The sequence below is a fragment of the Artibeus jamaicensis genome, unplaced genomic scaffold (genome assembly GCF_021234435.1).
Source record: "Artibeus jamaicensis isolate MK-2021 breed Jamaican fruit bat unplaced genomic scaffold, CSHL_Jam_final contig_889, whole genome shotgun sequence".
NCBI lineage: Eukaryota > Metazoa > Chordata > Mammalia > Chiroptera > Phyllostomidae > Artibeus > Artibeus jamaicensis.
This window is the reverse complement of record NW_026522005.1, coordinates 3,335,672-3,361,460: the sequence shown is the minus strand read 5'-3', so window position 1 is coordinate 3,361,460 and position 25,789 is coordinate 3,335,672. Positions and strand designations below refer to the sequence as shown.

The window sequence follows — 25,789 nt, the reverse complement described above, 5'->3', positions numbered from 1 at the left end:
TGGCTCCAGCAAATTGTGTGTGTGTGGAGGAGATAAAAGTAGACTCTTAAAGCAAAGCCACGTTAAAAGAGCCTTAGGCACTGAATTAAGGAGTTTGAACTTTATCCTCAGAACTGTGAGCCTCTGGAAAGAATGAGGGCAGGACCTGGAGCTGACGGGTGTTAGATCTCAGGCTCCAGGCTCCGCCCCGGTCCCACAGTTCAGTCACTGTGTCATTGTGTGTTAAGTTCAAGCTCTTCGTCTGCAAAATCCACTAAAGCTTTTGTTTGCCTCCTTAGGATGTTTGAGAATTGAATAAGATAATACAAAAAAATAGTTAACATAGTGGGCACTATATATAAATATTTGCATTTTATTTTTTTAATCCTCATTCAAGGATATGTTTATTGATTTTAGATAGAGAGGAAGAGAGAGGGGCAAGGAGAGAAACACTGATGTGAGAGAGAACCATCCATCAGTTGCCTCCCATGCACAACCCTGACCGGGCTCAAACTCACAGCCTTTCTGGTGTATGGGGTGATGCTCCAACCAGCTGAGCCACTGGCCAGGGCACAGATATTTGCAGTTTAGCAAGCTTTCTCAAGCAGGAGTGAGGAGAGTGGGTGGGGGTGAGAGATGGGACAGAGAGATGATTTGAAAGCTATGGCAGTAATCTAGTGAGGAAGGAATGAGCCTGACCAGGACAGGGACAGTGTAAATCAAGGAGGGATTATTTAACTTGGGGGAGCAGAATTAACCAGACTTGGCCTGAGAGATGAACGAGACAGCGGTGCTCAGGTATCTGGCTCCAGTGACTGCACCGGTGGAGGTGCAGTTAGAAGGTGAAGAGGAGGAATGGACGAGGGGGAAGACTGTGCATCGAATGTGAAACCTGTTGAGACTGGGGGTGCTGGGAAGCATCCAGGACCTCAACCAAGATGTTGGCGATAAAGACAGAGATTTGGGAAGTATATAAAATGCTGTTGAAGGCATGTGAGTAGATGAGGTCCTTCAGGGATAATATGTCATGTGAAAAAAGCAAGGGGCCAAAGATGGAGCCCTAAGTGACATCAGTATTTAAAAGGGAAGACCCCCTTGACCCCCCCCCAAACAAAAAGGAAACTATGAAGAAATCTGAGAAGAAACGATTGGAAAGGTGGAAGGGGCATCCAAGAGAGTCCTATCATGGTAGCCAAGAAGGACGTCATCGGCTGTAACAAATGCCACAGAAATGACCAGTTAAATGAAGGCCAGGTGTCTGCTGAGTCCGATATATGATGGCCATTGGTGACTTCAGTGAGAGCAGTTCCAGGGACACAGGGGCAAAAGCAGGACTGTCCTGAGTGCATGGTGTGAGGGTCAGAAGAGGGAGGCCGATGGGTGCGGTCAAGGGCAGGGGAGCTCAAGGGCAGGGGAGCTCCAGGGCAGGAAGCGGGGGCGGCAGTAGGAGTGACTGGCTTTCTCCAAGATCAGAGAGCTTCCTGATTTTTTCCAGTGCTTATTCACCAGCACCCGTCTTGAAGTTTAGAGATATCGCCCTTGCAGTCTCTCCCTCCCACCCGCCTCCCTCTCTCCCTTCTTTCCCATACTGAATTTCCTCTCCAGAAGCCAGGGAGTAACTTATGTAACTCGAAGCCCTTAATGTATATCTTTAAAGTGTTTTTAAAATAAGATGTTGAAAAGTGGGTATATTCGGGGAAGGTAGCCAGAAGAACCCAATTGTGAAAGGATTTAGAGCAGGGGTTAGAGAACGGAATGGGCTTCCGGTCAGCCTGCTGCCTCCCACCCCTGCAACCCCTAGGGACTGGCCAGTGGCCCCCATCAGGGCATGTGCGTTGGAGAATGCCACTTAGTGAGTGCACTCACCCCCTCTGTCAGGAGGCTTCAGCGGCCCTGCAAGCAGGCAGCAGCATCCTCCTGTAACGACCCCATGCTCCAGGTCCTGGCTGGGCCGCCAGTCTGCTCCCCCCGCTGGTGGACGCTGGCCTCCAGAACTCAGTTCACACCCCTTCTTCTCCTGCCACTCCTCCACGGACCAACTCTGGCTTCCAGATGGGGCCCAAACTGCTGCCTTCAGGAGCCCCTCTTGTCCCCTTTAATAGTCACTCAGTCAGTGTGTGGTTCATTTTGCATTTCCTGGGAGGTTCCCGTGAGTGACTCTCATTTTTGTTTAGAACATACTTTGCCTCACTGGTGAAACTTTAAGTCCCCAGGAGGAATTCCCTACAGCCTCGAGTGGGGCGCCCTGTGGAGAGTGAGTGAGTCCTCAGCCAAGGCTGGTTTGCAGGCCTTCGGGGTGTGAAGTCTGCACTAGACTGCAAGCTCCTCCGGGCCACTGGTCTCTTTCATGCTTTTACACCCTCACCACCAGCTCCCCAGGGCTTCCACTATTCATCAATCCCACAGACATTTATTAAGCACCTACTGTGTGTCAGACACTGCACTAGGTAATCTGGAAGTTCAGCTGGGAATGGCAGGCCAGGTCCCCATCTGGTGGAGTTCCTGTTCTAGTAGAGGAGACAGCCAACAAGGGACGAACAGACAAGTAAATCCAGGCCTGTGGCAGGCCCTGCCCAGGAAATAAACAGCTGTGGAACAGAGAAGGGGCACGTGCATGCTGAGAATGGAAGACTGAAAAGGAAGGATACGTTGCTCCTCAGTCTTCTCCTTTAACAGCCCCCACTCCTTGGACTTCTCTTTCAGTAAAATATTTATTTGAAGGGATGTAATAAGGTGACCTCTTATGCATCGCCCTGGTCTGTGGACTCACAAACCACCCACACATCTGATTGCTAACAAACCACAGTCTCTCCGAGGGTCGCCCACCTCACCTGCTTTATGGGGGTTGCAGTGCCAAGGCCTCCCATGTGTCTGATGGGGCTGCTGCTGGTTTGTTTTGCAGGTAAGCCGGCCTCATCCCAGCGACCACCCCCTCCTGATCCTCTTCGTGGTGGGCGGAGTCACAGTCTCTGAAGCCAAGATGGTCAAAGACCTTGTGCTGTCCCTGAAGCCAGGAACCCAGGTACTGAGTCATGGGTGATAGGAATGAGAGTCCTGGGGCAGGAGTGGGAAGGGCGGGCGAGGGCCCTTTGCTGGGCTTCTCCTCTGCCACCTGCTCCTTCCCAAGGCACTGTCTCCTTCTGCCTGCCCCGGGCCAGCCACCCTCCCTGTGGGGGTTAAGGGGCCGCTCTCCTTTCACAGGCCTTTCCTGCTTCTGGGCTTCGAGGGCTGACACGCTATTGTCCCTCTTCCCATTTCCTGCATATGTTCCCTAGTGCCCAATCAGCGCTGAGTCCCACACGCATTGTCACTGCTCTCCCAGCTCCAGGTCCTTGAGGATAACTCCCAGGATGACCTCCCTGGTGTGGCAACCAGAGGACCTGGCTGGAGGAGCAGGGGAAGGTGCATTGTCAAAAACGATGACGAGTGTAGAATTTTCTCCTCTATAGCCTCCTGTCAGGTCCCACCTCACTCCCCAAATAAGCGACCTGGTGGTTAAGAACATGGACCTCTTGATTTTACACAGGCCTGTGTTCGAACATTACTTCTGCCTTTCACTAGCCAGATGATCTAGGAGAGAAAGGCCCTTGGTTTTCTGATTTAGGAAACGGGGCTGAGGTGATGTGAATCTTACAAACAGTAAGTGGAGAGAATATGCTGCTTAGCCCCGTGCGTGGTACGTGCCCCACCGTCAGTGGGGGCCCGTCACTGTCAGCCACCCCCGGGGGAGGCCACCCGCCTGCTCTGCAGGAGCGGCCGAGGCTCCTGGTGTGAGGCCACAGATAAGGGAGAAGAGAGACTTTGGGGGGGAAAGGGGCAAGGGGGAGCCCTGCCTCTCGGCGGGGTTGGGGCGTGGTGCTGTGATCTGGTCGGGGAAGCAGAGCCTGTAACTCAGTAACATAAAACCCTGCTTCGGCGGGTTCGCCCGAACGCACCCTGAACGCACTCTGAGATGGAGATGTGCAAGCAGGCGGTTTACATGGGAGGCGATCCCAAGAAGCAGAAGCGAGGGAATCAGAAAAGAAGAACGGCAGAGGGGGAAAACCCAGGAAGGGTGCCTCGCTGAGGTGGTGCGGCTGTGCGTCACTGAGGCCAGGTCCCCAGGGCCCCAGGAGTGGCTCTCTCGCACCTCAGAATTGTGCTGCTGGGCATCCGCAAGCCCAGGACATCTGCTCACACACTCTCCTCCCACACCACCCCCCAGTTGTGACTGGCCCCTGGCGCCTTATCTTCAGCTTTGGGCCACCTCCACCTGCAGCTGAGCAGCCTTCTGTGGTTTGGAGAAAGCAAAACAGAGAGGTGCGGCCAGTGCTTCAGGTGGGCCGCTGGCTTGTGCAGAAGCTCACCACTGCACAGAAACCAGGTGGGATCCCAGCCCGGGCCTGGCTGCCGGGGCTGCAGTGTCTTTGTCTCCCAATTCAACCCAGTACTAAAGTTTCACCAGCTATGACCATGACAGGTGACAGTAACAGCAGCCGGCCAAGTGTGCCCTCCTTCATGCCTTCCGTGAAGTCCTGCTTCTTGTTCCAGGCCTTTCCTGCATCTCTGCTGGCATCCAAAATCCATACTGTGCAGTGCAGCACCAAGCTGCCTGCTCACTGCTTCCTACTCACCAGCCTAGTCTCCTCAAGCAAACGTGAGCTCTGTGAGGACAAAGGCTGCGGCTCCCCCGGCCTGAGCACACACAGGAGCTCCCCAAGCCTGAGGTCTCTGCCCTGATTGGCTACAGGAGGACTGCCTTGGTGCTGTCGGAGTGGGCCACCTGGTGAAGCAGAGGAGACCTGGTCCCCATTGTTCTCCAGACACCCAGCTGAAAAATGGGACCTGGGTACCTAGGGGGCTACAGAAGGTTCTTGAGCATGGGAGTGACCAGCCATTGGCTGCGACCCTTTCTGCTGTTACTCTCACGTGTCATGGTCATAGCTGGTGAAGTGTCTGATAACGTGGTAAATTCTGCCTCATTTGACAGCCTGTCTGTCAGCAGCGTTAAGGATCTGTTTCATGAGCGATTGCCTTTTCGGCAAGACCTTTATTTTTCGATCAGAAAGCATGCTTCTCACTGCCCCTAACATGGCAAACCACATTCTTAGCTCTTCAGAACAGTTCCGAATTGTAACAGCCTGACGGACATGTTAATCCCCACTCTAAAGGAGTAAAATGCAGGCGTTTTCAAAGCCCATTGGCCTGAGTTTGACTACAGAAACCGGAGTCCGCGTGGCTTTGCTGCAACCTGACTGCACTCAGTCATCTGCAAAGAGAGCATCTCAAAGAATACTGGGATTAAGGAGCCGCCTTGACTGCTCCCTGTCCTTTGTGCAAAAAATCCCCCGAAGAGTCAACAGGTGGAGGGAAATTTCAAGAAGTTCTTCCTCCTCGTGCCCTTTCGACCTCCAGGTTTCTGAGAGGAGGTGGATCACCCGTGTGCCTGCTGAGTGTGGAGGCAGATCTCCCTTTATCAGAGCTCCGCAGACTCCGGGCCGCCCGGACTCTGTAGTTCCCTCTGCCCGGACCTGGGGCACGAGCAGCCGCCTGCTTCAGGAGCGCAGAAGTCGGGTGTTGCTGCTCTGGCTGCACACAAGCTAGACCCGCGTGACAGCGACCTGTGCTTAGACTCGCTGATGCTGGGGAACATGTGTGGACTAGACCGAATCAGCACCAAGAGACTCTCAGAGACACCTCTGGCACCAAGACAGCAACTCGGACTTGGTCGTCAATGGAAACAGTATATGTATCCGATACGTCAGTACTCCTTCTGTCTTCATATCCAGCCTCTGCACGACCATCTCCAGGGACAAGGCTTTGCCCCTCCCACGGCAGCCCCTGGAGTCTCACAGGGCTTCATCCATACGACCGCTCTGCGCCTCCTCCAGACGGGTCCCAGTCAGCCTCCTCGGGGCCCTCACTCGTCAGCGCAGGCCCAGCATCAGGATGCCCGGAATTTACAAGCAAATCAGGCTCATCCTCCTTCCACAGATCTCCGTCCCAGGTCGGCTCTTCTCCAAACTCAGTAGCCTCGCCACCCCACCCCACCCCCTCCTGTGACGGGTCAGAGTACCCTCACTGCTGTGGTGGCGGTCCTCAACCCCAGGGTGTCCCTGTCTGCACTCAGATGGACCTGAGAGCCGTGCCCTGCTGTGAGGCAGCCTTGGCCCACGGCCTCATCCCCACCGCGGCCTGCAAGGCCCCGCAGGACCCCAACCCCAGCCCTTCCAGCCTCGGGCCTTTGCACTCTTCACTGTCTCGTTCCTGCACCTCAAACAGGGCCTGGCACTGGGGGTCTTGATTGTTCATTGGGTGTCAGATATTGGACACTGGAACCTTCGCTCGTGTGAGTAAAGCATAGATGAAAGTGACTTTTCTGGGGACCGCACCAACTTGTTGATTCATACTGAGATTACGGACAACTGAAACCACCTGTCTTTTGTATCAGTTGCTAGTCACCCATATCTTCTCCATTAAATACCTACGTGAGTGTGCGCAGCCCCACGGACAGGAAGCTGCGGGCCTGTGTGTCAGCGTGGACTGGTGATCACCCATCCGCGCTGTGTTGGGCCCTGGCCCTCACGCTGCAGCGGGAGCAGCAGCCAAGCCAGACATTTCCTGCTTCCGGGGAACTCACACGCTAACAGTGAGTGGCAGACACGAAACACGAAAACTGCAGCCAGAGAGAAGTGCCAGGAGCACACAGGTGCTGTGGTGGAATAACTGGAGGGGACGTTCCTTCGGGTGGCACGGGCGTGGAGGAGAAGGCTGTGGCTGAAATGGGAAAGGGATCAGCCCTTCGGGGGAGGCTGGTAGAATCCATTAATGGCACATCCGGGAAGGAATTCTCTTTCACAGAAGTGACAAGGATTGCCCCAAACAGTGGAAATCGGAGACCGTGTTCACACCTGCTCCTCCCGTAGGACTGGTACCATTCTCTAAAGTGGGAGTGTTTTCTCCACTCTCGGCTGGGCTGGTGGTGGACGTGCCGACAAGGGAACTGCGGGTAGTTGGAGAAGGCCTTCTTTCTTGACTGAGCACAAAAGGGTCAGAGAGGCGGCTCGCCCCGCCCCACCACACACAGCCACGGCGCAGGGGGAGGCTCCGCGGGCTCCCTCGCTCCTCTGTCTCGCTCCCTCGCAGCCCTGCGCGGGGCTCCAAGCCCAGACAGCCCCACAGGCTGAACTCTGTAGCCGGGTGGTGGCCAGAAAGCCAGCAGAATCCTGGGGTTGTGGGAGGAAAATAACAGGGAGGGACCCTCCCAGCAAACAGAGGGATGGGCTGGCTCAGGAAATAGGAAGACCAAGCGGGCACCGTGACCCAGCCAGCCACCGCTTTTCGTAGGCACGTGCATGTTGCCCACGTGTTCACGTGGCACTCCATTCCTAGGGCTAAATATTCGGGGAGGATGTAACTTTTTAAAAACTAGACCCAATGATACGCTCACACACACAGTTTTGTACCACTCCGGGGGTCCAGGGCCACTTAACTCCTGGCTCTGAGACCTGGCTCTGGGTTAGTCTGAAGCTGACAGGGAGCCCAAGGAGAGCAGTCAAGTAAGTTTTTTTTTTCCTTTTTTTTCTAATTGTATTTTTTTCCATTGCCATTTATTCCCCTTAGACGCCCCTATACCCCCAGCAGTCACCACCCTGTTGTCCGTGTCCATGAGTCCATTTTCCTTTTTGCTCGATCCTTCTACCCACTAACACCTCCCATAGCTGTCATCCTTCTCTTAAAAAAACAAAGCAGAATAAAACAAAACCTCGGAGGGGCAAAGGTGAGGAGGAGACCTGACACCTCCCACTCGCGGAGCTAGGCGAGCCGGACAAGCACAGTGCACTGACCTCTGACGCTAACGGAGCAGGTCAGGCGGCCCGCGGAAGGTTTCCAGGGGCTGGGTCAGGTCCGTGGGGTTAATCCACTGTACCACCGGTTTCATGAGCAAGGCTTGATGTTGACCACAAGTGTGTGCGCGTGTGGGGGTGGATAAGGGCTGGAACATGATACGTGCCCAAACCAATCATCAGATGGATGCAGATGCGTGTCAGTGCACGTGCCCACACATGCGTGTGGGCTGCTCTTCCTGGGAAGAATCTGCCAAGTTTAAAAGAAAAGGGAGAAACAAATGTTATCCCTGGCCCTCCTTTCAGATCACAATGTTAGAAATCAGAGGGTTATAGACGCTAAATCCTGGACTGCCCAGCTTCCTCTGTGTTCTGCAGAAATACAACCGGAAGGTGCTGGCACTTAGAAATTACAGTGGAAGTGGCCCGTGGAAGGAGAGTGAGGGGCGGGGCTGCTCTCCCAGGGCCGCCCAACCCTGCAGGAGTTCAGAGCTGGCAAGCTGAGCACAAAGTCGGAACCGTCCCTCTTCCTGCTGAGCCAGGGCCTTCCTGGAGCCCGAGGCTGCTTTAAGGACTTGGTTCTGAGGCTTCCGGGGAACCCTGGAGTCCTCCACCCCCGCCTCACTGATGGGCATGTCCTCCAGTGCCCTTGGTTACCTGGGAAAAGCCAGTTCTGTAAAAGGAATTCTCTAGCACTCAGTCTGCCTAATATCACACATTTGATTACTGTATTTATAAAATTTACATTTCCTACCTCACAGACCAGTTTCAGACTCTCAAGCTTTTTATCATTTTTGAGATTTTTTTTTGGTGCTTCCCCCTTCCCCCGCACTTGCCTTATTTTTTAGAATTTTAAGGATTATTTTAGCCAACTAATGCAGAAATGCCATTAGTTGAATAAAAAAAGAAAAGAAACCTCTGAAAAGGCTCCAACGCAGTCTGAAAACGCAGAGACGCCGAAGACAGAACAACATTTAAGGCCCATCAACTGTTACATTGTAAAAGAAATGTTAGTGTTGCAATCCTGCTTGTTCTTCAAAATAGGAATTTTAGACAAATAAGCTTCCTGTTGAACTGATTTGAAACAAATTTACCCAGGCTCTCTGAGCTTTTACTAAAGAAACTTCCTGCTGATGATGCTAAACTCACTGCCTCCTTCATTGCCTTAGTGGTTTTGTTCATTCATTGAATGATGCCCTCTCATTACATCAAGGACCTGATCTGGGCCAGGCCCCGTGCTGAGAAACAATGAAAAGACTCTGTTAAGGAAATAGGGAAGACGGGGCCATACCAACAGTTGTGAAAACACAGGCCTGAGGGGGCGGGAGACATCTGAGAAGGCTTCCTGGAGGCAGTGATGCCTGAGCAGACTCAGAGGTCTTCAGGCAAAGTGTGAAGGAACTCATGTTCCACATAAAGAAGCATCTCCAGGTTCCAGCCATGAGGCTGAACATGGTTGCGCACGGCGAGAATGCAGAACTGAGGGTGAGCAGGACAGTGGCAGGGGGCTGGGCGTGGAGTGCTGAGCAGCCCTCAGATTCTAAAATCCCGAAATGCCCTGTGAAGGGGTTGGGCTTACCAAAGGGCAGGAAGGAGGGGGCAAGGATGGCTAGGAGCCAGACGGGGACACAGCGGAGGGCGAAGGCTGTAACAGCGGCTACCGTTTCTAAGCCCCCTAGAGCCTGTCATTGTGCTAAATATTTTACATGTCTGTTCACATTTGACCTTCATAATAACCCTGTGTAGTGGGTGTCAGTATTCCGACTTTACAAAGAAACTGAGTCTCAGTGATTAAGCAGTTTCTCCAGGGTCATCTGTCCGGAAAGTGGCCCAGCTGGGTCCAGCCCAGCACAGACACACCGGAGGCTGTGCTCCCAACTAGACCCGACCCTGGAGAGCCGGTGCGCTCAGCACTGCCCTCTCCCCTCCTCCCGCCCTCCTAACTTACTTCTCGTGCCGCCTGTCTCTTCCATCTGTCTCTCGTCGCCTGCCCTCCACGGAGCAGGCCCCACACACCCTCGGCTCAGCCCACACGCTGTGTAACTGCCTGCTTGTTTGCTGGTGAGGGGCCTGGTCTGTGGCTCCAGCTCAGTGGAGGTGGCCAAACCCTGACTCTCAGTCAGGGTGGCCGGAAGCCCCGCGTGCAACCCGAGAGTGACGGGAGCTTCCGGCCCAGGCATCACTGCTCCAGTAGGGTCAGCATCGACCGAGTCGGCAGCCCTTCCTCCCCAAGTCCCTCAATCCTGCCAACTCACTCCAGCCTCTACACTTGCCGTCAGCTCAGCTGGGGTAGAGTTTGCCATCTTGGCACTGGAACTAAGGGCGACAGAGGCTGCCAGTGGTGGTGGGGACTGGCAGGTCACAAGGGCAGAAGAGGGGACCTCGGCACACTAGTTACACTGGCCTCTAGTACCTCACACGAGTCTGCTACCAAAGAGTGTGCCAAAGATTTTTGTTTTTACATGTGCATTTTAAAAAAAATATCTGAATAAGTGTTTCTTAACTTGTGGTCTATGAATCCTAGTTGTCTATGAACATCACCTGAAAGCATATTCAGAATCTTCTGTGTAGGAACATATGCATGTATTTCCTTAGTTTTCAAAAGATTGAAAAGGAGGTCTGTGACCCAACCACAAAACCACAATAAAACAGCAGCTCACGACCACTGAGCCCCCTTGTGCTGTATGCCCTTGAGCTTATGTAAGTAAGCCTTGCCGCAATGCTGCAAGCATGAGGCTGTTGTTTTTCTTCTGGGACAGACAGGCTGAGGCTCCAAGTGGAGTGCCTTTTCCCCAGGGCAGAGCGGTGGAGCTGGGCTCTATGGGGTTCTGACGGGGGAGCCACCATTCTTAGCCAGCTGTTAGGCTTGGCCTAGAGACCCTGAGGAGTGAGCAGAGACCCTCTCCAGAGCCACTTGTTCTGGTGCCCTCTACACCGTGTGGGGGATGCGAATATTCACGCATTGCTCTCAGACTCTCATCTTGCAGCTTTCAAGGAAAAATGTGAGCACAGATTTTAGGTATTTTTTCTGCCAAAAATGTGACTGGGCTGACATTAACCATATATTTTTTTTAAATAATTCTCTTTCAAGAAAAAGGAAAATAGCTGCTTCTAATTTTTGTTTTAAACAGAAGTTTTAATAACCCTCACTTTCTTAACAACAGCAAGAAAAATGTAAAATGCTTCCTTCCCTCCCCTCCAACCTTGAGTGCGTCGCCATCTGCTTTGGCTCCGCAGTGGACTGTGTGGACTGTTGTCGCCCAGTGAGCTGGGAAGCGGGAGCTGGTAGATTCACTGGTTTGGGTACACCTGGGGCAATTTGGGGAGTGGGAGGGGGACAGTGAAGTGTGCGGTGTCGACCCGTACTCTCCCCGGGGGCACAGTGGTACAGTCGCCAGGTGGAAGCCGGGCCTGATGCTGGCCTGGCAATTGTTCTCGCTCAGGCGCTGGGCTGCGGCACTCTGATTCTAGAACCTCCTTCCCCATATCCCATAGTCACCTTCTTCATCGGGTGGCATTGGACACCTGCCTGTGCAAAACCTCTCTGGCTCTTACAAAGCATATCACAGCCCCGCCCCACCCCGGGCAAGGAGCTCCCCAGTGCTGCAGAGACAGACCTGCCCCAGAGGAGAGGCCCAGACTCAGGGAGGCAGGAAGGGTCACCTGGTGTGGGGCCAGGCCAGAGAGGCCCAAAGGCCCGTGTGGACTGGGGGAGAAGAAGCAGCCTTGCCCGGAGCCCTTAACCACAGAGAAGTGACCAGGTGGATACTCGGATGTTGGGGCCAGCCTGCCTGGGTTGGAATCCCAACTTAACTACTCTCTCTGTATCTTTGGGCAAGTTTCTTAACCTTCCTGTACTTTATGTTCCTTACCTGCAAAATAAGAATATATTACCTATTTCGTAGGGTTGTTAAACGAGATCTTCCTCAGAGCTGGCACATCATAAGGACTGATAAATACTAGCTGATATCATCATTATCATATCATTATTATGGGTTGAATTATGTCCCCCTCCCAAAAAAATGTTGAAGTCCCAGCCCCTAGTAACTGTATTCCAAACATTAGTACCTGTACTAGTATTTGGAAATGGGCCTTTATCGGGGACATGGACAACAAACAGTGTGGGGGTTGCCTGAGGGGGGGTTGCGTGGAGGGGGACAAAGAGGGGAAAAGTATGACAAATGTAATAGAATAAGCAATAAAATGTTTAAATTTAAAAAAGAAATGGGTCTTTGTAGATGAGTAGATTAAGATGAGGTCGTTCAGGAGACGATTCGCCTGTGTCCTAATGAGAAAGGAAAGTCTGGACAGAAAGAGGACAGGCAGTGTGAAGACATGAAGAAGCAGAGAGGGGAGCGTGGGATGGAGTCTCCTTCGGGAACTTGAGGAAAAACCAGTCATGCCAGCAACACCTTGGACTTCTGGCCTCCTGAACTATGAAACAGTAAATTTCTGCTAGTTAATTAATACAGTCATCATTACTATCACCCACAACAGCATTTACCTCTTGAGTATACCTTCTCTTGCTCCCGGAAGGAGGGAGAAACCTCTACATCGAGGTCAAATTACTGGATCGCAGAGTGACCATACGATCCAATTCAATCCAGCAGCAAGGCGGTGGCTGGGATGGGCCATTCTCAGTGCCCATCGGTTAAAGGTTTAGGAGACACAGCCCTGCTGTCCCGCAGGGTCATCCTTCCACACAGGACACTAGCGTCCAGTGGCATCAAGCTGCTGCCTTCTGCCTTTTTCCCACAGTACCCACTCCATTCCCACTCCCAAAGAAATTTGTCGCATTTTATTCCTCATCACCTAACAACCTGAGATCGCCCCCCTAACTGTCTGCACCGCATCTGCCCCTCCCGTTGTCAGGTAATCGTGCTGTCCACGCGGCTCCTGAAGCCACTGAACATCCCTGAGCTGATATTTGCAACTGATCGGCTGCATCCAGACCTTGGCTCCTGAGCGTCTCCTAAGAAGACGAGATCTGCCCGAGATGGAAATACCAATACTCTTATCTGTCACCATCAAGATACGCCTCCACATCCAGTGTCCCGGGTGTGGCTAAATTTTGGTAATGATCGATTTTTGTCCAAAGGGTCGAGAGAACCAGACAGTGAAGTGGTTTGGCTAGATTCTTGATTCTTTGAAAAAAATTATTTTCATTCCCCTAAAGGTGTCAACTGTCTTTCAGCTGGCCTAATTCATAATAATTCCCATTTATTCTTTTTTTTTAAGATTTTATTTATTTATCTTTAGAGGGGAAGGGAAGGAGAGAGGGAGAGAAACATCAATGTACGGTTGCCTCTCGTGTGTCCCCTACTTGGAACTGGCCTGCAACCCAGGCATGTGCCCTGACTGGGAATCGAACCGCGATCCTCTGGTTCGCAGGCCCACGCTCAATCCACTGAGCTACGCCAGCCAGGGCCCCATTTATTCTTAACCCTCTATTTGTGATCTTCCCGATTCCACCTGCAAGTTCAATAATTCTAGATAAATGCCTGTGGGGGAGTGATGGTAGATTATAAGCCCTTTGATCTGCAGTTGCTCAAAAAGCAGTTCGACATGCTTTAGAATTATAAATGTCAGGAAACTTTGGTTTTTTTCTCAAGATTACGTTACTGAGGGAGGGAACATTGCAAATGGGGTCTGAGGCTTTGTTTCTGTCTTGATCTGAGACAAGTTTGAGAAGGGGAGTCAGGCAGAGGGAATGGGCTGGGGCGGGTCTGGTTGTGAACCCCCCCACCATGACAAAGGGCCACATTGTTCCAGCCTGGGCACTGGCAGGGCCCCCAGCCTCCTGGGAACTACAGTGGGGGCCCGTCTCTGCCTGTAAAGGGTCCCCATCCCTCCCGAAGGAAGGCCCGGTACAGATATCTGGTCTCAGGGAGTCTGCATTTGAACCCTAACCCCTGTGACTTTTGTGACTTAGCTCCTATTGAAATATGAAGCTTTCTTTTCTGTAAGTCTAAATTTTTCTTTTGGCTGTAGCAGAAAAACCTAAACCCACCTAGTGAAATTATATAAGAATTCCCGCAAAAATTAACCCAGACATTTGTAGGTGAGTGGTTGATGGGAATTTCTAGCATCTCTAAAAGGTGTTTGTAGAAAGAGATAAAGCTGAAACAATGTCTAGTGTGGATTAAACAGGGAGAGGAAATAAAATGTAAATCAAAGTATTTACATCTCTCAGTTCTCAACAAATCACTGTCATTTTATGAAGAAACTGTGAAGTTGGAAATCATTCTGGGATGTAATCACAGCAGGTTTTGTAGAACTGACTTTTTTTGTCCAAGTGTGTTCTCCACCTCACACCAGTTCTTTTATGGTGCTCAGTATTGGACACCTCGGGCTCCTTCCATCATGCTAATCCAGAAGTCTGCGTTTGAATGAGAAAATGGCACTACCCAAAAAGAAATGATCATTGAAGAAGAAATCATTATTTTCTACAATAAAAAAAATTAAGAAGTAACCTGCTGTGTGTCTCAAATCTGCATTCATTCATTCAGTCAGTCATTGCATTCACTCCCAAACACCGCACGAGCCCCCCGCACCAGCCTGGCTTCTGCTGGGTTCCTGCCACTGCCGTGAGCTGGGCCAGACGCATGCGCGACCCTGCGGCTCCCGCAGACCGAGCAGCCGGTGCCTCTCCTGACGACCGGGCCCTGTGTGAGTATCTGCTCAAGGTTAAATTTTAAACCATGTGTCTCTCTGCAAAGGAAACTTTTTGGAAATACAAAAACGAAACTGCTAACAAGTGGCTGCCTCTGGGAAGAAGTACAAAGTGAGAGGGCTGACAGAAGGGAGGAGGCTTGCTCTTACATATATACATCTATTCAAATGTTTATTCTTATTTAATATTTAACTACAGCCTACTCAGCAGCTCATAATCCTATTATTTGAGTTTTTATTTTGATAGAATTTGTCTACTTTATTGCAGTATAATTTTCACACAATGAAAATGGTCTTGTTTGAAAAGCACAGGTCAATGATTTTTTTTAAGATTTCCATTATGTATTTTTAGAGAAGGGAAATGGAAAGGGGAAAGAGGGGCAGGAAACATGTGAGAGAGAAACATCAGTCAGTTGCTTCCCCCACACTCCCAACTGGGGACCTGGCCTGAAACCCAGGCACGGGCCCTGACCAGGAATCGAACTTGCAGCCTTCCACTTCACAGGCCAGTGCTCAGTCCACTGAGCCACACCAGCCAGGGCTCAATGAGTTTTAATAAATGTGGATACCATGGAACTGTCACCACAATCAAGAAATAGGACGTTTCCCCCACCTCCAAAGGTCCCCTTGTGTCCCTTTCCAGTCTGTTTCCTTGTCAGCCTCCGGCTCTCAGCAAATGCTGATTTGCCTTCTGAAAGTATAAATTAGTTTTGCCTTTTTTAGAATTGCATAAAAATGGAATCAGTTTGTACTCTGGTATCTGGCTTCTTTCACTCACTAAAATGTTTGTAAGATTCATCCACATTATTGTATATCAGTCTTCTCTTTTTTCTTTTTATTGGTGAACGGTGTTCTGCTGTACAGATACACGACAGTCTGTTTACCCATTTACCTCTTGAACATTCGGGTTATTTCCAGGTTTGAGCTGTTATGAATCAAGCTACTGTGAACACTGTGGCTCCTACTCTTGATATACTTGTATTATTTAAATTTTTTTCATAGCAAACATGTATTATATTTCCATATTAATTTTGTGGCTCCAATGTATTTTTGCAACCTAATTTTTCTTTTAGTTTTTAATTTTTCATTTATTTATTTTTAGAGAGAGAGGAAGGGAAGGAGAAAGAGGGGGAGAGAAACATCAATGTGTGGTTGCCTCTCACGTGGCCCCCACTGGGGACCTGGCCTGCAACCCAGGCATGTACCCTGACTGGGGATTGAGTCAGTGACCCTTTGGTTTGCAGACTGGTGCTCAATCCACTGAGCCACACCAGCCAGGGCTGAATGTTCTTTTTTAAAAGAAAAAATGAGCCCTGGCTGGCATGTCTCAATGGATTGAGTGCCAGCCTGCGAACCACAGGGTGGCTGGTTCCAGTCAGGGCACACGCCCGGGTTATGGGCCAGGTCCCCAGTGGTGGGGTGTGTGAGAGGCAACCACACATTGATGCTTCTCTCCCTCTCTTTTCCCTCCCTTCCCCTCTCTAAAAATAAATAAACAAAGTGTTTAAAAATTCAAAATAAAGAAGAATATTCAAAAGCTTTTAGTCCTAGATGATAAAAGGTGGAAGCTCCTGATTGTAAGTGTTATCATTAAGCAGTTCCTCTATCCCAATAACACTCTCAATACTGGGTTACCTATGGCCAAAGACAGCCTCTGGGGGTGGAGGGAAATGTCAGAAGATGGGTTTGTAATCACCTTTTCCCATCTCTGGTCGCTGGTTAGAGGAACTAAGTAGGGTGAGCAATCAGGTAGTAGAAGGCTTTGGAGGAAATGTGAGACAGAAGGAGTTTCAAGTGACCGGAGTTTGGTTTGAATGAGAAGGTAGGAGGCACAGGGCAGAGCACTGCTTCCTCAGTGAAAAGCAGGAACATGATGGGAACTTGGTATAAATCCTGCAAGGAGCCTTCACCAGATAAGGGAGAAGAGGAGTCTCTGGAAACGGCGCCCTGCCTGTTGGCAGAGCCCCCCGAAGCCTTCTCCGTCCGTACAGCACACCACAGTTCGCTTCTCCCAGGCTCAGGTGACCACGAATGGACAGTGGTAGGACCTAGCGCTTTGGGCGGTTGTGAGCATTAAAAGAATTCATTAAACTTGTAAAGAACATGGCGCATGGCGAGCTGGCTGAGAGCACGTCAGAGCACCACTATCGTAGTGAGTGTCCAGTGCGTGTTCGCGCAGGACCTGTGTCTCCAACACAGTGAACTCTCTCCATCATCAATGTCAGACACAAAGTCAGTGTGTGGATCCCGAGGCTGACACCCTGAACTGGCATTTGAACCTCATCCAAACGTACCAATTCCAGGGATCCTCCCCCTCCCAGACGTCTGCTGCCCACAGGTGGCTTCCAAGGCTGAGCCGAGGGGCCGTGCTGGTTTCTCCTCTCTGGCTGAGTCTGAGGGGTTGCCCCCTAAACTCCAGCGAGCCAGAGCCCAAGCACGCACATACAGACGCAAACCTCGGCCAGACCTGCAGGCCACTCTCTAAACACAGTTGGCAGAGGTGTAAATACTCTGTAGCAATTGACTTCTGACTCTGTAAACTCTCCTTCTGGAGTCCACTTTCCTGGCAAACAAAGTGAACACAGCGAACACAGTGCAGTGCTTGGACGAGCTGGGGAGCCACGTCAGCCAAGGGTTGAGCCGGAGGGCTGGAGCCTGTGGAGCCGGCCGCGTCTACATCGGACCTCCCATTCCAGTGTCATCCCAATGACAAAGCATTCTGTCAAGCCTCCCCCATGACCACTGCTATTTATTTCACATGGATGACCAGAAGCAGAATCTCAACAACAAATAATCCAGTATTACAAGGGTTGTCTGCTATCCCCGCAAAAGGAACGTGAAGAAACTCCATCTCTATTTTAAAGGGAATTTTGAAAGACAAAACCAGATGATGGAGGGTATTTGAGAAGGGAGTATGAGATCTTACCACAATCAGTGATAAACCTAATCCTGTTCTCACCAAGTTAGGAGGGTAATGTGAACAAGAAGGACTTTCTGGAAGCTTCTCTCTTTAGACGCTAAAGGGAGTAGAGAAAACACCAGTGTTCCTGGGTTGTTTATAACAAATGAAAAAACAGAGCCCTGTAGTGTGTGCCCTCTGAGCTGTTCCGAGAGCCCTGTCTTGACTCCCGGGTAGACTGTTGGGAGGCCCCCCTCCTCCCCACAGGCACAGAGGCAGGACCAGGAGTTAGTCACCCAACTGCTCAGTTTTGAGGGAGTTGCCACAAGCTCGTTCATTTGTCCGGGAAACACACCGGTTTTCTCCCCCTTTGGAATGTAAGGTGAATGTCGAAATCCCATTTTTCACGAGAATGAAGGGCTCGCTGTAAATACACCCATAGCTGGGGGCTGGCCGGGTGGGCCACGAGCTGGGCCTACAGCTGCCAGTGGGCGAGGGGCCAGGAGGGCCGAGAAAGGTTAGCCAGCTCCACACTGAGCCACGCCGGGCAGGCTACAAAGTGTTGGGAATGTTTTTGATTTGCAGCAGGGAGGAAACTCGAAAGCCAGACATCACGACAGACAAGGATCCGGTTCTGAGGCAGACGGGCTGTGGGCTGGCCCCGCCCCTGCCTGGAAGTCTTTATTACCGAGCTGGGACTGCAGGCCCGTGAGCAGCCGGCTGATGGCAACAGCAGATGTGGCTGTGGCAGCCAGGTGGGCCTCGGGCCACGGAGGAGCCACCCGCTCCTGGTAGCAACAGAAAGATGAGAAAAGGACGGGAACTGGGGCCAGTGCAGGGAAGGCCGGCTTGTGGAAGACAGAGAGGAGAGCTGCAAGGGGGATTTGCTGAAAGCAGCAGAGCCGGGAAGCTGCGAGCCAACTGCCTGGGTCGATCCTGTGACACCAGGCAGACGCAAGGGCAAGTCCTGAACCTGTCCCTTCTTCTGAGCCTCCCTTGCGTGTCTCCGTAGAGGGACTGACGATGGATTGTGGGGTTGGTGTGGGGTTGGAATACATAGAAACCGTCATTGTTGCTACGTGTGTGGCCCTAAACAGGTAATTTAACCTTTCGGGCCTCAGTTTTCTCATCTTTACCAGGGAATCCTTCCTCACGGGATTCTTCAGAAGATTAAAGGTGATCATTTATAATGTGACCCGTTGTAAATGTTCAATAAATTCTAGTCCTCTCCGAGCTCCACTCCCCTGCTTCCACTTCCACCCCCTCCCTGCTCCCGCCCCACCCTGCACACACATCCTTCCCCTCCCTCCCCCAGGTGGCAGAGAGGGGGTTCCCCCATGGAGGCCGGGGCGGGGGTTGCTCAGTGCTGTCTGGTTGTAGTTCAGAAATTTAAAAACAGTTTGAGTGCTTACTGTGCGCCACAGGGAGGCGAGCAGAACACAGGCTTGGGGCCAAAGCCGCACCTGAATCCGCGCTCAGCCATTTTCCGGCCGTGGGATTCTCGGCCATGGCCCTCAAATCGCCTTTTCCGAAAAATGGGAGAAATGATGCCCATTTTAAGAATTATGTCTATGCCTTTAGTAAGGGACCAATTAAAAGAATCTTAAAAATAAAGATAATAATCTAAAAACAGAGAAACAGGGTTTAAGAGACATTGTACTAATAATGAGAGGAGCAAAGGTAATAAAACACGAAGCTACAATGTATGAGCCAGTGGACACAGCTGGGTCTCGTGTGGTTTCCAGCTCGCTCCCCCCCCCCCCCCCGCCCAGTTGCCTAGAGTAAACCACTCTGTTCCTCTGGATGGAACACAGCTCTCAGACCCCTTCCAGCCCAGACTTCCAAGGTGAAGTATGAGAAACTGAGGCCAACGCAGAGGAGGTGAGGGCAGTCCTGGGCGCCAGGAGGCGCAGCTAGAAGCCCGGCCAGGGAGCAGGAGAGGGCGGCAGGGGTCTGCGCACGTGTGTGGCAGACGGGAAGAAGAGGGGACGGTGCCCCATGTCAATGATGAATGGGAGTGCAGCACTGCCCAGCACCTTTGCAAGAGGAAGCCCACCGGAAAGTTCTCTGTCTTTAATTCCAGGACTTGGGTGGAAGACCATTGGTAAACTTACAAAGATTAACCTCTTGCTCACTGGACATCATAGATACAACCACATAGAATGAACAGAAATAAAAGTGAGCAGACACTCGTTGGAGACACTTGTCACTGCTTTTGAATTGAAATGTTTTTCGTGAAGGCACCGTTTCTGTCCCAGCCCCCAACACAGGTTGAGTTAGGCTTGAAGCATTGGAAATCGCCCTCCATATAAGGTACAGTTCCAGGCATCACCAAAAACCCTGTCAAGAGCAGGCAGGGTATTTATGCTGTGAGAAAACAGATTTAAAAGCCTGGCACTGTATCATAGTGGCCCGTCAGTGGCTATTCTGGCTGCTTCTCTCTGTCTCATGATTTCGTATTTGCCATAGCATCTTCTGTATGAAATCTTGCAAAGGAATAAGAACACCGAATATTGTAAACAATAGTGTGAATGAAGCCAGTTTAAAACAGAGCCAGAACTGCTGTGCCTGAGGAACTGTCTTGCACATCTTATACCTCAAACCTTAGAATGTTAAACAGGGCAAAATGACCTTTCCCCTGGGCCTGAGCAACCTTGTGTCCCAAAGAACTTTTATGAAGATACCACCATGACTACAATACGGATGACCTCAGGGCTGAAAACCAGAAACGCCGTGTAGAATTACCATCACTCTGCTCTGTTATCCTCACCGGCGGAAATGCCTCCCCTCTGTTGATGCCATGGTTCCCCTTCCCTTTCTCGTAAGTACCCATTTTCTTTATGTCCTAACTGAAATACTGATTCTCGAATAGTTCAAATAAACACCTGTTTGCCTTTCAATTTAAAAGTCCTTATTTTTAAGTTTATGATTTAGCCTGAAGACACAGTTCCAGGTTCTTTGTGTGAACTTGAGGACATGCCCCCAAACCAAGCCTGTTTCTCTCACCTGTAAATAGCGTTCCTCCTGCAAGCTCCCCCCAGGGTGCTCCCGAGGAGTCTCAGGCGTGTGCAATCACCGCAGACATCAGGGCTGATTATTTGCCCATAAAGGGGGTGACTCACTTAGCCTGCATGAAGGTCTCTCTGGCCCAGAAGGACACAGGTGAGCGGCCCGGCAGTTTTAGCACATACTCTGGTGGCAGGAGTCACGAGGGAGGGGCTCCCGAACGACCCAGGTCAATGGCTCCGAGCTTCCACGATGCGAACAAAGTACTTTTTGAAAGCAGCATACCCAAAAAAGGTTTGCCAAATCGAGCATGTGTGCAGAAGCAGTAATCATGTCGAAGCCTTGGTATCTTTAAGGCTTAGCCAAGATGTCTTGGCAGTCTAAAAACACAGCCCTGTTCGGTTCCGCTGGACGGTCATAAAGGAAATGAACAGGATACATGCTCTTCTTTAATACAAAGTGGCAAACTACAAGTTATAACACTCGCAGGCTGTGGCCTTTGACAAGATTTTCGACTCGTTTGTAAGCCTGTTTTCTCATCTGCAGAGTGAGAGTAACAGCTCCATGCACCTCTCTGGTCAGGACATTTAAGTGATAACCCTGGAAAGGCACGATGCCCACCTCAACACGCCCAACATACTGAGAAATTCTTTGAAGGACAAAAGGTGAGTGTTTCAATAAAGACAAAGTCAGACATCTGTTCTTTTAAAATGAGATTTATTGTACATAAAATAAATTAATTACAATTTAAGCCAAAGCATGAGTGGCTTTTTAAAGTGCATCTGTGTAGGGAGTCTGTGCATCTGTTCACTCACTGTAAGGCAGTTTTTGTATCTGAGCCATGACTCAACCAGGCCTGGGAAGCAGCCCAAGGTCATTGCTATGCGCCGTTTACACAAATCACACCAAATTCAACGGACACATTTTTGTTTCTGTACCCAATGCAACAGTTTTTGTTGTTTTTTTTTAATTATACAGTCTCACAACTACTCAAAGTATGGGGCTTAAGAACGTGAGTCCCCAACCACTCAACCTCAGCCCAACTAAGCAGCCTCCACCATGTCGGGCCATATGAATTCTTAGATGTCTGGGTATGTAACATTTTGGCCCATCAAGTCCACCCTTTTGGGGGGCTGGGGAAATATTTTCCTCTTTGTTCTTTAAAAGGAAATCTGGGTACCCTTTAGGTTAGAAAGGCAATCTATAAGAAATAATGTTCCAAAAATGCAAATCGTCCTTGTAAGAGAAAAGCAATTCTTCCTTGGGGGGCAGGGTAGGTGGGAGAACGAAAAGAAAGAAGAAAAAAAAAAGGAAAGCCTCTGAGAGCTTAATCTGTTCTTTCATCCCCACTGGAAATCACATCAATATATTTGGTGAAACTACAACCGACCATCATTTACAAGGTAGTTAAGGACAAAATCCAAAGCAAGTATGCCCCCTCCCCCTCCACAGGAAAAGACATGGAGTACATTTCACATATTCACAGAGCGGCTCAGTGGGCTCATTCGAGCCTCATCAGTCCTGTCCCCCTGCTCAGAACAATGCTTTCTTTTCCGTACCAGTTCCATAGGCCCTCCTGGCCTCTCTGCTCCAGCCCCTTCTGGAACCATGAATTATTGCCAGCATTCAATGTTCCTGCACTGGAAGAACCTCAGACCTCTTCCTGGGAAGACCAAACCCCCTGGAGGGCCTCTGCCTCAGACAGAGGTGACAGTCCTCACTTTGGCAGAAAGGGCCTGCTTGAACCTCCTCTTCAGGTCCTGCATGTTGGGCGACTTGGGCCTGGGGATGAGGGAGGTTCTTCGCTTCTCCGGCATGCTGCTTGGTGGCTGTTTGTGGCTCACTTCTTTGCACAGGACATGGAAGGCGTTGTAGACATCGTTGTAATTTTCACTGACAGATACTTCATAGAAGGAGCAGCCCAGCATGTTGGCCAGCTGTAGTCCAAGCTGAGGGTCCACCTGTTTGATATGCAACAGGTCAGCTTTGTTGGCCACAACCACGACGGGCAGCCGAGTGCCCAGGTGTAGCTGCTGGACATGCTGGTGGAGCTGGCCAATGAGTTCATAGCTCTTGCGGTCGGTGATAGAGAAAACGATCACCACAGCATCTGCCCAGCGAATGCATCTATTCAGCTGTTCGTTGCAGCTCAAGCCGTTCTCGTGAACCTGAAAAGGGTGGGGTAATGGCAAGGTGAATGGCGAGAGCAGAAAAGAGCCCTGGCTTGGCTGGATGGAGAATTCAAAAGAGCCCTTTACTGTAATGCCAGGTCGCAGGCCATAAACAAGTTATATCCCCACACACTTCAGCTTTCTTGACAATATGTTGATCCAGCTGCACGGAGTTGGAATAAATAACAGTGCAGCTCACCACACTCAAGTGGAAAATTGACCTGCAGAGAACTCCATGCAGAGAGACTTTGTAGTTGCATAAAATGGGAAATTAACTGGCTAGACAGTAAGTCTGGGGAAGTAAAGATAGGAGCTGGAAGCATTTAAACCTGGATAACTGCCCAGTTCAAGAGGGGGAAGAAAAAAAAACACACACACATACTAACGTGGCTCTTTTGTCTATAGAGTAACTTTCCACAGTAAAAAGTGATTCCAAGTATTTGGAGACTATACCTAGATGTTTGATTTTTTTTTTTTAATGGCAAACACAAATGTAAAAAGCGATCTTTTTAACTACAGCAAGGAAACTTTGCCAATTCCAAGTGCGTTTCATTTGGTCTTTCCTGCTGGGTAGGATCCTCCTAAGGGAAGATTTCTGCCCCTCAGCCAAATCTCCCAAATTAAGCTAGCGTAAGGCTGACCAACAGCCAGATACAACTGAAGTGTCAAACATGTAACAGCCTCAATTCACTCCCCCAATTTTCCTCCTGCAGCAGGAGGTACTTTGAGAAGCGAAGAATAATTCTACAGCCACGTAGACTCCCCCTTGATGTAGTCACATGCCTCACAGCTTCTTACCTGAATACCTGGAGTGTCTTGAACCTGAATAGCCAGAGTTTCACCTTCTATTTGGACTTGTCTGGTGTAAAGATTACCTACCAAGGCAAAAAAAAAAAAAAAATTACGTTCATCCTTCTTGTACAACTTTAGAAACATTGTGGGATTTTTTTCTTTAACTTAGGGAAAAAATACAACCTGAACCAATGCACAGAAATAAGCTATAGTTTATCCTAGACAATGGACTTAATTCAATATTTTTGGAAACAACTGTAATTTTAATTTCACAGTAGTGGATTCATTAAAACCAAGGCAAAGTGTGCAAGTTCTTGGAAGCTGATTTGTCTAATTTTAAACAGAGCTTCCATATGTACAGTATTTCCTTAAAGCAAATTTTCTTGCTCAGCATGTGTGGGACTTTTATTTTATTTTGGTACTTTATCACTCTTTGACATATATTTGTACTTTAGCTATTAGACACAATGGCTTGTTCGGCAAATATTGTTATAAATGTGCAGCCAACATTACCAACTTAAGTAAAAATGTAACATAAGCCTGGCCAGTCCCACATCAAAGCAGAGGCTGCCATGCCTTATCATGGGATGGTTTATATAGTGCATTTCAAATAATCCCCTATAGGTACTTCATATGGCCTAAGGAATGAAACAATTTGCTAACAGAACATAGGTTAAAAGCCCTTAAGCCTCCCCAATGGCTAGTTTTAATCATAGGGATTGAAATCGTGTCCTCTTATTTATTCAGGAACTCTCCTAAAATTCTAGTCATTTTTCTTTGTTAAGAAAAGAGAACTTTAGATTTACAACTGCTCTCCTTTGGCCTTTGCTTTAAAAGGTCACCTCTGAAAGGCAGCCAGCAGAGAGGGATAGGGGTGAGGGGAGGAGCTGACCATCTTTTTTTTTTATGACTTTTGCAGGAGTATTTAGAAGGGAGAGGCTCTTCAGAACAAAGGGTGCTACCAGCCGGGGTCCCCATAGTTAAAACATACCAAAGGGAATACTTTCAGGCACTTGATAAAATGATGAATGGGCTTAGAATGGAATGAGGCTAGATGGCAGTTATGGGGGGCGGGGAGCATGGGAGGGGCACGCAAAGTTGGATGTGGCAAGATCCTGATGCTGACTGTCACTCTGAAGGAACCTGTCTGGGAGACACTGAAAAATGAGAACTGGTGCAGACTGATGGTATTTTCCTCAAATTTACATGCTCACCTGCATTTCTTTCGTAGTCACCAATGAATCGTTTGGTGAGGAACCGGACCACCAGGGCTACAGGTCAGAAAAGAGAAAGGAAAGAGGCTTAAACCTGGCACTCGAGTTAGATTGATCCGCACCCCACCCCCGGCATGGAAAACAACTTTCCCAGAGAATTCCTACCCTCCCAGCTTGACCCTTCTTCCAGACACATGGACAGAGGGCTAGAAGATATGGTGAATTATAGCTCTGTCCAGCTGAAAGGGTCATTTGGTCCACCCCCTCCTCTGAGCCAGGCTGAGCCGCACCTAAGCCTTCCAGCAGACAAATGTCTTTCTAATCTTAAAGGCCTGGAGAAGGAATTACATTCACTAAGTCCCCTTTTGGGCTAGGCACTGCCAGAGGCTCAAGAACCCCAAAGTTTTAACCCCCGTTTTGTGTCGGTGGTGCGGGGAAGGTCGCCTGGCCATTCTGGATCCAGTTTCCCTCATCTGTTGAAGGAGGGATTAGAAGAGATGCTGGCTAGGGTGCCTCCGGAGGGGCAGCTGCACCTCTCACTTCTCCCCTGCTTCGTTTGCCCGCGATTCCCAGCGGGGGCCGCCCACGTCCAGCCCCGAAGATAAGCAGGTTCTCCCTCGAGTGCAAGGACTCACCGGTCTTGCCCACGCCGCTGGCCCCCACCACAGCGATCTTGACCAGCCGACGTCCCGCTGCCCCCAGGCAGTAATCGGCAGCGGCTGCGCTGCCCGGAGTGGGGTACTCCGCGATGGTGCACATGTTCTGAATGAGGCGCATCTCCGCTCCGGCTGGGCTGCTCCGCGTGGGACGCGAGCTGCGGAGCGGGAAGAGGTTCGCACTGCTCGGAAGCGGGCGGGAGGACTAGGCCGAGGGGCTCCGCGGAAGAAAGAAAGAAAAAAAACCCAACAACAAAAAGAGCACTGGAGAAGTCTAGTGTAGAGCTCCAGCGGGCTCCGACTCCCGGCTGGGACTGCACCCGGGCTGCGCGCGCTGTTTTCTCCGAGGTCGACCCCGCCCCCTGCCTTGGGAGGCCAATCCCCGGGCGCCCGGCACGAGGCCCCGCCCCCAGCGCCAAGCCCCTAGCAGCGCTCGGAGCCTGTGCGGGGCCCCGTGAGCCACTGGTAAAATGGAGCAGCGAGCCCGAGGGAGGCAACGTGTGGGCTAGAACCCACAGCTCAGCCAATGGCGGGCGCCGGGGAGGGCAGCACTGGGTGCCAGCAGGGGTCCCGC

The 25,789-nt window shown here is 50.5% G+C and overlaps 2 protein-coding genes across 2 annotated transcripts in view; one reads left to right on the top strand and one right to left on the bottom strand.

The window, feature by feature from the left end:
* SCFD2 (sec1 family domain containing 2) overlaps positions 1-14,299 on the top strand; it is a 320,652-nt gene extending 306,353 nt beyond the window's left edge. The window contains exons 8-9 of the mRNA XM_037134595.2: positions 2,882-3,001; positions 12,678-14,299. Coding sequence (XP_036990490.2) covers positions 2,882-3,001; positions 12,678-12,770 — 213 coding nt within the window. The 3' untranslated portion in view covers positions 12,771-14,299. The remainder of the gene's footprint in view (positions 1-2,881; positions 3,002-12,677) is intronic.
* A 6,783-nt stretch (positions 14,300-21,082) lies between these two features.
* RASL11B (RAS like family 11 member B) lies at positions 21,083-25,517 on the bottom strand. The gene is made up of 4 exons (XM_037134794.2): positions 25,195-25,517; positions 24,560-24,616; positions 23,352-23,428; positions 21,083-22,550 (listed from the first exon to the last, which is right to left on the bottom strand). The coding sequence occupies exons 1-4, from the start codon at positions 25,334-25,336 to the stop codon at positions 22,080-22,082; spliced, it is 747 nt and encodes a 248-aa protein (XP_036990689.2). The 5' UTR covers positions 25,337-25,517; the 3' UTR covers positions 21,083-22,079.
* Positions 25,518-25,789: the final 272 nt, after the last annotated feature.